Here is a 14,950-nt window from a genome sequence, read left to right as displayed (position 1 = left end):
TGGAGTTCAGAAGCGAACTGTAGTCAGTGTAGCAGACTGTTGCCATTAACTACAGTCCAAATCCAGTCTCAAAGCTCCCGTTCTAACTCCGGAATTTCATGGAACCACCCAAGGAGTTGAAGAAAAACCGTCACAAGCTGCACAGAGTCGCCATATATATATATATATATATATATATATATATATATATATATATATATATATATATATATATATATATATATATATATATATATATATATAGGAGGTGTATATGTGAGAGTGAGACAATCCATGCAGAATCACATCTACAATTTACAACAGGCACATTTCGGAGGAAAGTGATATAGACCCAAGAAAATACATCAGATGTTTTGACGTCCTACTGTTACTCCAACATTCTTAGGTCTGGACACAGTGGGGAAATATTTCCCTACAGACCTCATCTCCGCTCCACACATACGCCACCCATATGTTCTCCATCCATATACACATAAGTGTTGAAGGGACTTATGGGTAAATAAGGCAGCTGCACACTTTACTTACCCATGAGGTGCCAGACATTAGAGGACCATCACTAAGATCAGGTACTGATGTAGAATGAGGTGGGGTTCAGTCAGTGTTCCATATTGAGTTCTGAGGAGGTCATGGGTCGGTCCAGACACTCTAGTTCTTCCGCTCCAACTTTCACACCAACAGACATGTCTTAATGGAGCTCGCTTCGGTCGTGCTGGACCAGGTTCCAATCTTTTTCTTTCAGTTTACAGTGATAATCTATTCAATTTTAGACTTCCAAGTTTCTAGGAACATTTTGGGGAATAAATAAAAGGTGTGATGGACAGAGGAGCACATGGGTAAGTTCCATGCGGCATTTTATCGTTAACTAGATTCAAGACATCAGCTGGGGCTCAGTGTGGGTTCAAACTTATGCTGTTATGGGACCTGAAATTGGTTAATCTGAACTCAAAACCTCCAACCAGATGTTACTACCATCAATAATCTGTTAGCTGATGATCTTTAGCTCCAAACAGGACCAAATAAGATTAGATTTCGAAAAGACTCATCTCGCCCATTCTTCTCATTATCACATTCTTCTCTACAGGAAGTGATCTAGTAATGAAAATAAATACAAGAAGAATCTTGGGATCAGGTTTGTGGTGTCTGATTATACCAAACATCTTCCAATGTGCCTGGTCATATGCAAAACTTTAAACAGCCATTCAAGTCGATGACATGAGACGTTCAACATTAAGCAAACGGTTTTTGTGGAAGCGGTGCACCGAAGAATATAAACAAACCAGATCTTTAGTTTCTCAGGTCCACCATATTATTAAAGCGTTCCTACAGGACCCATAACAGCATCTCAATTATAGAAATGACATTTTAGACACTGGACTGAGTGACCATTTGGCTTTATTGGTACAGGAAGAAGAAATGGACCATTTGGTTAAGTACCAAAACAGTAAAGTAATTGTTAAAACATCTGTTTAAACTCAATTCAAGTCAAAACACTTGGCTAAATATTTTCTAGACACATTGACCCAAATGAATTGGGGATGTTGTAGCTCAGTAATCAAGTCTGTGTTGCTCATTAGAAGGTCAGGGGTTCACACCATGGTATTGCCAAGTTGCAACGCTTGGGGCCCTTGAGCAAGGCCCCTAACCATCTGTGCTCTAGGAATGCTGAATCATGGCTGACCCCAGCTTCCTAACATCAACATAATCAAGCTGGACTTCTGGAGCGCGCATGTGCTTTAGTGTTTGACGTTGCTGCCCCCTGGTGGACATTTTCATCGATGACTCCTAACATTAAGCGTTTTCTGAAGAAAAAAAAAAAAAAAAGCCAGTGGTTCTCAAACTTCTCTCCCATTCGCTACTTTTTTGAATATGCTTATTTAAGCATATGCTAAATTCTTAGAAATCAAGTTAAAATAGATCAAATAAAATTGTATTTGGTAGTCAGCTGTTTTAAATTTACTTGCGTTAATGACCCAATTGTGGTTTCTTTGAGTGTATACATTTTAAAATCAATGAATAAATAAATGAATAACAAATAAATCTATAACTGCCGTCCAGCCCCTAGTCATGTCTATTCTCCACTAGAGGGCACCACAAAAAAAAAAAAAAAAAAAAAAAGAAGCAGCACAAGGGACCATTATTTTGCACATCTTTTATTCAGGCACAAAGTAGGAGCATTTGGTTCAGCATTCACAAGTCATCCACCACACACACAGTCACAGTGCCGCCATTTTTTAAAGTGCTCAACGTGTCAAGTATTCAGATAAACTACATTATTTTCAAGCGATTTCAAGTGCTCAGAAACCAGAAAGAAAAAGGCAAAAATCAGCAGACATGGCTTCAAGGGGACGCCGGGATCCAAACGAACGTAAACCGGCTCGGAATTAGCAGGCATGAACCAATCACATTGAGTGCTAGTGTGTGCGAGGAGGATCGAGAAGAGGAGATAAAGTGCGGTGAGTGATTAGCAGGGAAGCCTCAATTTCCCAGTGTACAGTATGTGCCTGTATAGGAGTGACGATATGGAAGTCAATCCATGTAGAGCAGGAAGCCTGAGAAGGTGCTGTACTTCCAGCTGCTTCCGTAGATGGCGCCACGGTGAAGACGAAGCCAGATGTGATCGCCAACGTGCAGAGGCAGAACGGCGTGGTTGCTGGCCGTCTCGTGGTCGGGTGCACCATCGTTGGCGTATGCTGAAGCCATCACCTCGTCGTTGCGCATCAGATTGACGTACAGCGGGACGCTGATGGCCAGCTTGAGGATGTGGAAAAAGAAAACGTAGGTGCCAGCAGCCGGGCAGGAGAAGTGACCGGAGGGGGCGTCAAACGCACCACCGAGGTTACTATGGAGCAGGTCGAAGGCGATAGGCTGGTCCAGGGTACCTGGTGCCAGGTTGGTGGCACGGGCGGCTGAAAAGGCCACGCGAAGTTGCGGGTACACGTGCATCAGGGTGTGAGGAGGAGGGCCGGCGATCGACATGGGGTGAGAGTCACCCTGAGCCGAGTCGATGATAAACGTGCCCTCCCGGTCCGGGCTGCTCACCTGGGAGATGTCACTCCAACCTGCTGAAGAGCAAAAAATAAATAAATATTGAACCTGCAATTCACCTTTGATTAAAAAATCTCTAAACACGAGGAATTACGCAACACGTACCAACTGAGCTGTTCCTCCGAGGTGCGGTTCCTCCAGGACGTTTATGACTCGGCTGATACCCGTTTTCCTAACAAGCAACGATAATCGATATCAAGTCATTAATTATAAGCTGTGCCACCAATAAACAAAAAGGATTTTTTTTTTTTTTTTTACTTGGGCGGTATAAGGAGCAGATCCAGTCTCACGATGGGTTTGGGCAGCAAAACCTCCTCCTGGAGCACGAATGTTTACCCTGTGCACCTCATAACCACCTGGGGAATGGCCAGAAATGTGACTTGCATCAAATTCATGGATGGAAAATGTCTGTACCGCACCACTGACCGTAAATGAGGTGGCATCAAAAAGGTTAGAGACCAAATCCATTTACAAGGAAGTATCTACGTTTACGCATCGCCTTCAAAATGTGTCCCTTCCGGAATGTGTCCTGGATGTCTTTTCAAAGCATGTCAAGCACCTTCTTTGAAATCTGGTGAGTAGGGTGGGTGCAGAAGTGAGATCATGGATCATATGGTGAGGAGAGCTCGGTATAAAGATGGGCATGTGGTCAGAACAGCACCGGTTGTACACAGGATGATGTCTTATGAAGGTCGGTGCTCCCTGTGACTTTGTGTGCAGCCTTGTGCTGCCATCTGTTGGCATGTTACGAAACTATTCTTGAAACTTTTTGATACCGCCTCATTATTGACTTCTACAAGCACCAGAAGATTGAACAGAAATCGTGTCCGCTAGGGGTGGAGCAAAATATCGATACACACGAGTATCGCGATATTTTGTTCGGCGATACTGGATAGATTCTCAAAAAATTAAATAAATAAAAATTCATTGCTTTCCTTTTGAGGTCACTAGATAACTTAAACAGTGACGGGAAGTACTACCATAAGGACACGGCCCAAATGTTAGCGTTAATCCCTTAAATAAGAAATATCCCAATACATCGTCTTGCTTACAGTATAATAATTCATATCGCAACCCATTGTATTGCCAGACTCTTGCCGATACCCAACTCTAGTGTACACCAAAGACAGAAGAGAAGTCCAGGCTTGAGGCACATGCTTAAGGAGGAGAAAAAGAGGAGGTTGTACCTCTGGAAGCCCCAGGTGAGCGAAGTGAGGAGTGGAAGAGCCCTCTTGCACCGTGTGTCATACCTCGGAGTGTACTGCGTGGGTAATACTGCTGAACCAGACTAGATTGAAAGTGAGGGGCTGAATTTGGACCAGGAGACGAATAAACGTGACTGGAAGCACTGATGTCACTTTCTGACAGGTATGCACTCTCTGGGGGGGGGGGAAGAAGAGCAAGAAATGCTTGCGTAATTGATACATTAAAAGTAGCTTGCATTATCTCGATCACGTCCCTCACATCGGACCCTTATTTTTTTGCGTTACCCATCTGCAGGTCATCCTGCGGCAGGCTGAGCTCCGGTGGCGTCTGTGTGCTCGCCGTGCTGTGGCTCATAGTGCTTGCTGTACTGTAGCTCAGACACACGGACCCTAAAAAGCCGCTTTCTTCAGTTTTCAGCTCCGAACTTCTGGTCATAGGAACCTCACCACTGAACACCTGCACAGAGCGTAAACGAGTCGCTCGAAAACATGCCGTGTCAAACACCGCGTTTATCGGGGGATACTCACAGAGTGGAGGCTGCTGAAGGATGCGGTGCTGGTCGGAGGTAGAGATCTTCTGTTGGGTGGAGTGGTGAAGGTCTGGGCCAGGACAGGTGTGGGAATCTCTCCATTCGAAAGTGGCTGCTTTCCTGCCTGGAATACGAGACGCGTCAGGATAATTTGGCATCGTTGATGGGATTTGATTGAATCCAAATGCATAATGTACAATTTCTCTTTTTTTTTTTTTTTTTAAAGTCTGTATGATCGGCCACAGGAGCCCAACACGCGTGTCCTTCAAAACAGGGGGAATCTCATTTTTTAAGAATATCTTCATTACACTTGAAATATAAACTAATGAGACGTGTGGATTTTAACCGATTGCTTTTCTGGCTTGCTCTAGGACCGATTTCATGTATTTGTATATGAAAAACATCCACTGCAGTAAAAAATTAATAAATAAATAATATTTAAGCCACTTCTGAGTTTAACACATCGGTTTGTCCATCATATAGTATAGTTAAACCTAAAGTGTTTCCTTTCCAAAGATACCCAAAGTTGTGTATGTAACAGTCATTAAGAACTGTTAACATTATTTAGGTAGGTCATTCAGATGAAAGTCCCAAAAGTAGATCATTGCAATTATTTGCAAACCAGAAACTGCATTTCTCAAAACAATGTGTACAAACAGCAACACAATGGATTTCCTGTAAAAGCCTGTTCTTAAAATCCTCAGTTAATCTCTCAAAAGTAAGTATTTGTGCCAATGAACATCTCGTTACAATCAGAACACGCAGTCATTGTTTAAAATCAAGATCGTCAAAATGGGGTTTTAACATTCCCTGATTTGGTTTAATAAACATTTCTGTATAATATATTGAAAAACTAGCCATGAGACAAGTTCATCTACTTACAGAGCCTGCTAAAAGCTTGGAAACACCTACTAATAGATTAGGGGAAATGTGTATGTTTCCATGCGAAAAAGCTCTGTACTTCAGGCAGCAAATGTAGGTTTTGGATGAAATAAATATTGCTCTCAAGTAAACATTCCTGATTACATCATGTACCTGTAGGTTGAATAGTGGATGGAATCCTGAACCAACATGGCTACCATTCCATAACATGCAACCCACTACACCATACAAGCAAAGATCCAGGCTCTGTAAGAGTTATTGAGATCGCAGCCGTCTGGAGCGGTATCGTTCATGGAAGGACCTGCCCGGTCACCACACCTAATTCTTATTGAACTGCTCTGGGATAAACAAGAAATCTCCAACTAGAGAACATCTTTGTGTTCATCAAGAACATCAAGTTTTACAAGCGAAATGGCAAAGTATTTCAGCTAAACGTTTGGAGGAAAAACTGTCTGTCTGCAGGGAGTGTAAAAAGCTGCATGTTAAGGAAGCATTTTTCAATGGAAATAAAGTGGAACATCTGGAAATTTAATAAATTGTCTGTCATATACATTACAGCACAGAAAAATTCGTTCTTCGCATATCCCAGCTTTGCTTGGCGCGCAGAGTCAGCCAGGACATGGTGCCCAAGGGCCCAAAAGTACCAGGGCTTGAACCCACAACCATCCAATCAGTAACCCAGCACCTCAACCATTAAGCTTCCACTCCCAATTTAGGTGATGCAGGTTAACAACTGAGCAGGTAAGGGCCTTGTACTCCCACCAGAGGCAGTGCTGCCTCTGGTGGGAGTACCACCAGAGGCAGTGCTGAGATTTGACCCAACAACCTTTTTGTTGAGGAGGTCCAACATGTTAACCGTTGAGGGAAAAACTACCACGCAGTCAGCCAGCTCATAAATGCATTCAACAGGTGAGCAGATAGAATCATCTTTGCCTTTTAGAGTCATTTCTCCAGCCAGAACACTTAATACAGAGAGCAGAACTTGGAGATAATCTTTCAATTAAAGTGTATATAAAATGTTTAGAGGAAATTCGAGATTGAACAGAATTGAGAATACAGCTTGATAGCAAGTGGTCTTGTGATGTGAATCACTGACCTGTCTCGTGTTTTTAGTGTCGTGAGTTACGGAGATGCAGGGCTCTCTGCAGTACAGAGGTGGAGACGTGAAGCCTTTATCTTGAGTCACCTAAAAAAAACCAAACGGCACTTCGATTACACCAAACCAAATCCTCTTGGTGTATCTACTGATCACAAACATACATCAGTTCAGCAGCAAGCAGAAATTTTTATATATATATAAAGTTGTAAAGGTTTTAGGCTCATGATATTTCATAGATATCCATGTTTGACTCATTAATAGCACAACAATCCATTAATAGAATGATGAGTGTAAAAGTCTTCACATAAGTCAGGTCAAGTTTATTTCTTTAGCGCTTTTCACAACGGACACTGTCTCTAAACAGTTTTAAAGAATTTACGAGTTAAGGTGACCGGTGCGTATTTATCCCTGATGAGCAGCCGTGGCGACTGTGATGAAGAAAAACTCCCTTAGATGTTATGAGGAACAAACCTTGAGAGGAACCATCCTCATTTGGGTGACATCAAGAGTGTGATTATAGTCTTTAAACAATACAGAACATTGGAGAGTGAGAACTAACATGAGCACTGGAATGTAAGATGAGTAATCTTTCTACAGTCTTATACAGTCATCTTTGGTTATAGAACCAGGAGCTTCTGAGCAACCTAAAATAGTTTAACATTTGTGATCATCACAGATCCAACACCAGCTTCTCCATACCAGAGCCTTTAAACACTCAAAAAGGTCCAATGTCCAAACTCCAATTGGCACTGGTTCGGTTTAAACAGCTGATTAATCAAATAGGAACATTAAAGCCATAGTACTTTAATACTCAAGTACATTTGAAGGCAAATACTTTTGTACATTTACTCAAGTGAAAGTTTAAAAAGGGAGCACTTTTTTTTTTTTTACTTTTACTAGAACAGTAATTTACCAATTCGCTCCATCTCAAGCACGTGTACTTTGTGCACCACTACATGCAGCTCATGGAAGCGCCATTGTCCTACACCACGCATAAAACCAGACCGAGGCACTTACATGCAAGCTGTCTTCAGCATGCAGCTTCAGATCTGAGGTGTCCGTGGGCTGATCTCCATTAGCCAGAGAGCTTTGGGCGTCTCCAGGACACTTGTGGCCATGAAGAGAAGTTGACTGGCGTATGAAAGAGGAATCAAAATACAAAAAAAAAAAATACTAATAATAAATTAAAAATTACTTTCAAAAGCAAAAAAAAATCCTTACGTTCTGGGATGGAGGCAGGAGGTCAGTCGGGATCGTCTGAGCTGCAAAATTTTGATTTCGGTTATACAAGGCCACTGTTCAGTCAGATACAAGTCAAGTCATTATTCTTTACCCAGAGGAGAGGAGCCGGGAGACAGGCGCAGACCTCTGGTACGGCCGTTCCCAGGCGTGGCTTCTCCATCCAGCAGAGAGTCCTGGTGAAGATTAACGACAACTGATTGTTTTTCAGAATTCCCATGAAGTGTAAATGTTCACATGAAGGATTTACTAATCTCATCATATCCATGTTCGACCTACAGAAAATATTCTTTTATTCTGCTAATTAATTTCATGTATATAATATTGAATTGTATTATACAGAATGTGCACGACTGTATTTGCATTAAAATCTGCAAGTCATTTGCATTAGTGTTAAACGTTGACAGTTTATGTAATCCTGCGCATCAGGCCGTGTTCTAGTAAATTCCATGTTATCTTGTTAATTGAGGTTTTCTGTAGAACTTTGGTCGTGGAGGAACAATGCTTCCCCTTCAGTGTCCTGTACATGGTTGAAATCACAGAAGCCACTTCACTTGTAGTATTTCAATGAGAAATGTATACAAGCGGTGCAACCAAACGTCTTGCAGTTCTGTGAGCAAAAAAACCCTCACAGTCTCAATTACATTCAGCTCCTTTAAAAAGAGAATGAAAAGAAAAGAAAAGGAAAGGAAAAGTAAAGAGAAAGAAAGGTCACATGTACATTACAGCACATTGAAATTCTCTTTCCATATCCCATTGATGTTAGGAAGTTGGGGTCAGAGGGCAGGGTCAGCCATGATGCAGCACCCCAGAGCACCGAGGATTAAGGGCCTTGCTCAAAAATGAATAAAAAAAAAAAGGAGGAGGAGGAACGAGCTCATTGTGCGGTTCTGTACCTGAATAAAGCTGAAGGACCCCGTGATCTGATCCATCAGGTGATCGAGCTGTTGTCTGCGCAGGGCAGGATCTTTAGCCAGAGAGGATGGAGAGTTAAACACCTCCACAGGTACGGCCTTCTTGATCTGGCCATCCTAGCGCAGCAAAACGAATTAAACATGTCCAAGCAAAGCAAAAATCAGAGCACCAAGAGAGGAAACACCTACAGATTTAAGGCCGTGGCTTCCTTTATTTTTCCTTTGACGTTTCTAAAAAAGGAAAAAAAGATCAAGATCACGCACAGTTGAATATCGTAATATGAAGTAAAACAACATTGAGGGGCAACCTGTTTAGTCTCGACAGCAGGCTTCAAGGTGACCATGGACTTCGGGATGAATCCTGCAGCTCCTTTCCACGGTTTCTGCAACACCATTTTGGAGGACGCTGGCGGATCTGTAAGCTCCATGTCCCAGGAATCGGGTGGTTCCTGTTCCTTCATGGCTAAAAACTCCCCTTTCCAGGTGGGAGGCTCCACGTTGAGGTTCACGCCCTGACCGGGTGGTGTGGGGTCACGCTCCTTGACGTAGCGTCTGTTTGAAAACTGGCATCATTCAAAAGTTACTGACCCACTTCAGTCCAAAGACCTGACATTAATGTATTGGAACTGATGCAGAAGCTGATTCAAGAAGACATTTCCAGACAAAAAAGGTGAAATCTTTGGACATAAGCAGTTCCTACCTGCCGAGAAGTCACGTCCGAGGTAGAACTACTCACAGCTGCAACACAAAAGATCAGATCACACATACATGTGCATACACAATTCTTCTGAATATCCATCGAGGCTCACCATTTAAGGAGCTTGGTTTTGATGTAGAAGAGTCAGGTTTTTGTACTTCAACCTTTTTTGGGTTTTCTTGAGGTTCTGGGAGGTGATCAAATAAACCCGAGTCCACCAGCCTGAGGAGCTTTTCCTTCAGGGATTTGTCTTGGAAAAGGGGGGGGGGGGGGGGGGGAATAAGTTACAAGCTGATGCATAAAGATTTTACAATTTACAAGTTAAGGAAAATTGACGCTTGGAGAAAAAATGGGCACTACAGAATTATTGGTACCCTTCATGAAAACAGTGGGGGAAAAAAAAGGTATATATATATTTTTTTACTTATGTATAAATTTTTTTTATTTAATATTAAATAATCCTTCTTTTATAAATTCCCAGACAATCGCAAAAAGGACGACATTTTCGGTCAAAAAATAAATTCTTGAAAAATTCTGAAGTTTTTTTTATTTTTTTATTTGGTCTCAAGCTACAGAAGATTTTCCAAAACTTGCTTTTTCCTCCAAAAGATTCAATATAAAGACAAATATGGTGGCTCCAAAGAACCTTCCAGGAAGATCTGAAACGTGCTCATGTGCTATTAAAAAGCCGTTAAGGAAACTTCCGTGCCTGAATGCATTGTGTGCTTCCTAAGATCCAAGTTTTACCTCCTGCACCATGGTTTGGTTAACATGAGGGGAGAAAAGCACCAGATACACCACCTGAAAACAGGTGGATCATTGATGCTTTATGTCTGAAGGTTTAGGGGCATTAGGAAAAACAGAAGGCAACCTTGAATCCTGCTGCGATATTATACCTTAGAAAATCTGGATCCTAGAAAGTTCAGACATGATCTATGAACAAGATGAGCCAATCATCAGCCTGAATAAATAAACCTGTACTCTAAGGAACGTCCACATGCACCAGTATGGAAAAGCGGACAAACATCTCCAAGCTTGCTACACAAAATCAGTTTGGTAAAAAAAAAAAAAAACAAAACACAATTTTAGATCTTCACAAATGGTGATGAGACTGTGCAGCGGAACCGACATCACAAGGTGTGTTAGGAGTGTGTACGCACATGTCGAGCCAGCAACTGGTTTGTCTTTGCCATCCAGTAGGTCCATGTAAACAAAAGAGGCCTGTTCCATTTGAGCTTTCAAACTGCAGACAAAAAAAAAAAAAATCTCCATATTTTATTATTCCTTTAATACATGAAGGTGAAGATTTCATTGCTTTATTACACCGTAATTTCCGGACTATAAAGCGCACCCATATGTAAACCACACCCACTGAATTTGACAAAGATTTTTATTTTAAACATAAATAAGTCGCACGTGTCTATAAGCCGCAGGTGTCTACACTAAAACTAATGAACTTTACACAGGCTTTAACGAAAGACAGTGTCTGTTACACGGTGTAACGGGAGAAATATGTTGCACTTCCTTTAAGAGCATAGCGGTATTTTGGGAATAGCCTGGTGCCGCATTTTTCCGCCATTACTGCATGTGTGCAAGACCGAGGAATATGTCATTATTTTCTGATGCTCATTTCTAAGTTTCTTTGACTAACCCGTAACGCTGTTGCCAAGAAAAATAAAAAAGCACGAGTTTTGGAAACCTGTCTGTGCTTATATGGGTTCTGTTGTAACTGGAGTTAGTGAGCTCTCCCTTCACCCAGACTCAACACGTTACAACGGCTTGTATCTAAACAGTAGCCTACCAAGAAAGTCATTATTCACTGTCTTCCTCCTTCCTTTCACAACTATTTCTCTCGGGAGTTTATCTTTTGGCATCGTCGTGCGTTTAAAAAAAACTTTTTTTTTCCTGAAGCCGTGCAGCTCAGAGCACAGGTGAGGTGCGTTTTTTCCGTTCGGAAATGTCATTGGTCTAATGTTATGGGGTTCAGTTTTTTGGCTTGAAGTTTGTGAAACCGGGAAAAACCCGGGAAAAATCCATAAATAAGCCGCTTCGTTGTTTAAGCCGTGGGGTTCACATCGTGGAAAAAAAGTAGCGGCTTATAGTCCGGTATGTATTTTAAATACGGTATGTATTTAATTATGTTTATTTATTATTCGTTTTAATAAAATCGGCATTCAGACGTCCTCACGGCTTTCAATATATTTCCTGCATGCACAAACCTTATCCTCTCATCCCTCTTGCAGGCCAGCATCATCGCGAGGTTCAGCAGCTTCTCCACTTCCTGCGCACTCGGGTATCGAGCCTGTTCGCACGTGCTGAAGGTTTTCCGGACGTCGTGCCTCTGGAGACTGCGCAGAACGTATTGGACCTGCAGCATCGTACTGAAACGCCTCTGTTCGCTCTCGGCTCTCTGAACCTGCTCGTGCCGCACGGCCTTCCTCTGGGCCTTCAACAGCTTTTAAAAAATAAAAAAAATTAAAAAATAAATAAAAAGGTTCTGACACATTGAGGAGGGAAAAGAAATGAAAGAGCGAGATCTGTTCTTACATCCTGAGTGAGAGCATGAAGAGTCATCTGTAACTCTTTGGCAAACTTCAGGTTGTGAATCACTTCTTCATACCTCCCAACTGCCTCCTGAAGTTCAAGAGCGAAGACTGCATTATAGCCAGCAAATCTCACACTGGTTTAGGAATAGCTCAGGTAGTCTACTCACCAGTTGGTCTGGATTTAGCATGTCCCCGTTCTTTAATCGCGCTTGATAGCCTTCCAGCTTGAGCTGCAACATGAAAACAGCATTTAGCAAGAAATAAAAAAACGAATAAAGCTGACGGACAAGATCACGATGTGCACCTTCTTCTTCTCAATGTTGCGGATCTTGTGTCGGAGGCAAAGGAGCCCCTCCTCGATGTAGGTCTCGTATCCATGGTAGACCGTCTCGGAGGGGTTCAAGGCCAGCTGGAGAGCTGTGAGGGTGCGAGGAGAGTCGGCGCCCGGGCTGCCGTCCGGCTCAGCGTCCCTCTCGTCCATAGACTCGGAGAGAGCCACGGCATCCGAGGCTGGACATGGAAAAAGCTGAACCATGGTTCGTGTCTCTCTGTAGAGGAAAAGAGGAATTTGAGATTTGTGGACATCATGAAAACAGTAGAAACCATCAAAAGGAGATTAAAACTTCTTAAAGGTCCCTCAATTGATGCCAAAAGGTGTTCATGGAATTTTAAATGCCATTTGTTGACGTCCATTGGTGAAGCACCGTTACGGAGCACCAGAACACTCCTGGCAATCTACTGGTCTCCAATATGACTCCATATTGACACCATTAAACGTCCAGTTTTAAAACTGGTTTCTTGGTTTTGATGAACACACAACCACAATGAAAATGCATCTGGTGATTGTAATAGTGTTTGTAGTAGAAACCATTAAATTTTCTGTAAATTCTCTAAATTCCAATACTGATGCCTCCAACAGAAGGCAATAATTTACCAGTAAAAACCACCAGGAGCCATTAGAGCATCCATTAAACCAATACAACTTCCATTCAAATCATTAAAATCCATTACAGAGACCATGAGGATTTAATCTCGGGTTTCACTCATCCTCTTGATTTGACCCTAAAACCCAAAAGGTGGTCCAGTGCATAAATAATGGCACCCAAAACCTGTGCTTCTTGGAAGAAATTGAAGCTCATGGCTCATCAACTACCACAAAACTTGGACAATTAGGCAAGAAAGGTAGAAGTGTGCAACTTTCTGTGCCTCTGACTAAGCAAAAGTGTGCAAGCTCCTGAAACCTCCATCAAACTGCAGCCCACATGCACACCAGAGACAGACCCCAGTGCCACCGCCCAATGTGCAGGAAAAAACAAACTCAGAGCTCAAAGATCTGATCAGATCAGAAGATCTCTGCTGCAGATCATCATCTGCTCGCTGACTGCACACCATAATAAACCCCTTATAAATAAAAGCATGGACTGACCTCATGCGTCTCCCCTGCTGTGAACGCAGCAAAAAAAAAACAAAAAAAAAAGAAAAAAAAGGAAGGGAAAGAGATAGAGTGATTGAGAAAAGGGAAAAGGAGAGCGCGAGAGAGATAAAGCAGGTGTTTGAAAGGAAGGCCACATGCGAGTCTCCTCTCACCTTTTTATGCACTCTCATCAAGGGAACCTCGGCAGCTGCGAGTGCAATCATGACGTCATCACGCTAATGGAAGCAGCGCGCGGCCGCCTGCGTGCGCGCGCGCTTTACACAGCCTACAGACCAGAGGGCGCTATGTGGGAAGCCCAAAAGGTCAGAACCTTCTAAATAACTCAACACTTGGGTGTGAATACACCAGCTTGATGATCTAGAGCAGGGGTCACCAACCTTATTGAAACTGAGAGCTACTTCCTGGGTACCATTAATGTGAAGGGCTACCAGTTTGATACACAGTTTTCAGTTTGATCTGAAATAACAAATTTGCTCAATGTACCGTTTATGTTATTATTAATAATTAATGATATTCATCTATGTGAAGACACTGATCATGTTAATGATTTCTCATAAGTATCAACAATGATTTAACAAAGTAGGAAACAGCTATTTTTAGAAAAGGCCTGCGGGCTACTCATGTGGTCCTTGCGGGCACCACGTTGGTGACCCCTGATCTAAAGTTAGGGTTAGATCTAATAATGCGTTCCAAACACTGATCAGCCTTCATATTAAAACAACTAACTGGTAAATAACGCTGATGTTCTCGTACTCTGGCTCCGGTGTGGGATATGTTAGATAGCAAGTGAACAGTCACTTCATGGCTACACAACTGGAACAGAACATGGACAGGTCGTTCCATCATAAATGACAAATGTTTGCTCTCTAATTAATGCTTACGGAGCTTAAACATACGCTTCAGGTCATACGGTTCTAATGTGACTAGTCGGTTCCAATGAGCCGCAGTCCAGACGGAATTCAATGTGTCTGGACAACAAGTTCTTCTGTTCGAGACGAACATTTCCAATTTGGACTCAACAGAACTTCCTTCCACTTGTTTACTTTCCAATTCTTGCTTTTTGCCTTTTACTGAATTTGTTGCATAGAAACATGCAGGTGTCTCAAAATCCATACAAATATATATATTTATCCCATAGCTAGTGAACCTTTTAGAACATGCCATAGCCTTCAGCATTCCCGCACATATTCAGAGCAACTTAATAATTATCTTATTTATCTCTGAGCAGTTGAGGGTTGAAGGCCCGGCGGTGGTGGTGCTGAGATATGAACTCATGACCCAAGTCCACTAAGCTTCCTCCTCTGTAATTCACTGATGATGCATCCAGGACTTCCTACTTCAGTTCCATCATTAGACTT

The 14,950-nt window shown here is 42.3% G+C and overlaps 1 protein-coding gene across 4 annotated transcripts; it reads right to left on the bottom strand.

The window, feature by feature from the left end:
* Positions 1-2,134: 2,134 nt before the first annotated feature.
* On the bottom strand, positions 2,135-13,747 carry caprin2 (caprin family member 2). 4 transcript variants are annotated; one of them, XM_083547428.1, is made up of 21 exons: positions 13,584-13,747; positions 12,462-12,705; positions 12,325-12,387; positions 12,159-12,245; positions 11,831-12,066; positions 10,772-10,854; positions 9,724-9,861; positions 9,615-9,652; positions 9,223-9,477; positions 9,104-9,145; positions 8,897-9,031; positions 8,095-8,176; positions 7,983-8,023; positions 7,779-7,892; positions 6,759-6,848; positions 4,779-4,904; positions 4,536-4,707; positions 4,233-4,424; positions 3,304-3,401; positions 3,151-3,217; positions 2,135-3,062 (listed from the first exon to the last, which is right to left on the bottom strand). In XM_083547428.1, exons 1-21 carry the CDS (start codon positions 13,586-13,588, stop codon positions 2,527-2,529), a joined length of 2,844 nt encoding a protein of 947 aa, XP_083403554.1. In that variant the 5' UTR covers positions 13,589-13,747; the 3' UTR covers positions 2,135-2,526. The 4 variants fall into 4 exon arrangements, with proteins under 4 accessions (XP_083403554.1, XP_083403551.1, XP_083403553.1 ...); XM_083547425.1 differs by having other exon boundaries at positions 2,135-3,059; positions 13,584-13,736; XM_083547427.1 differs by having other exon boundaries at positions 4,296-4,424; positions 13,584-13,736.
* Between the last annotated feature and the right edge of the window lie 1,203 nt (positions 13,748-14,950).

The sequence above is a fragment of the Silurus aristotelis genome (genome assembly GCF_946808225.1).
Source record: "Silurus aristotelis genome assembly, chromosome: 7".
NCBI classification, from domain to species: domain Eukaryota; kingdom Metazoa; phylum Chordata; class Actinopteri; order Siluriformes; family Siluridae; genus Silurus; species Silurus aristotelis.
This window is presented reverse-complemented; position numbering and strand designations above follow the sequence as displayed.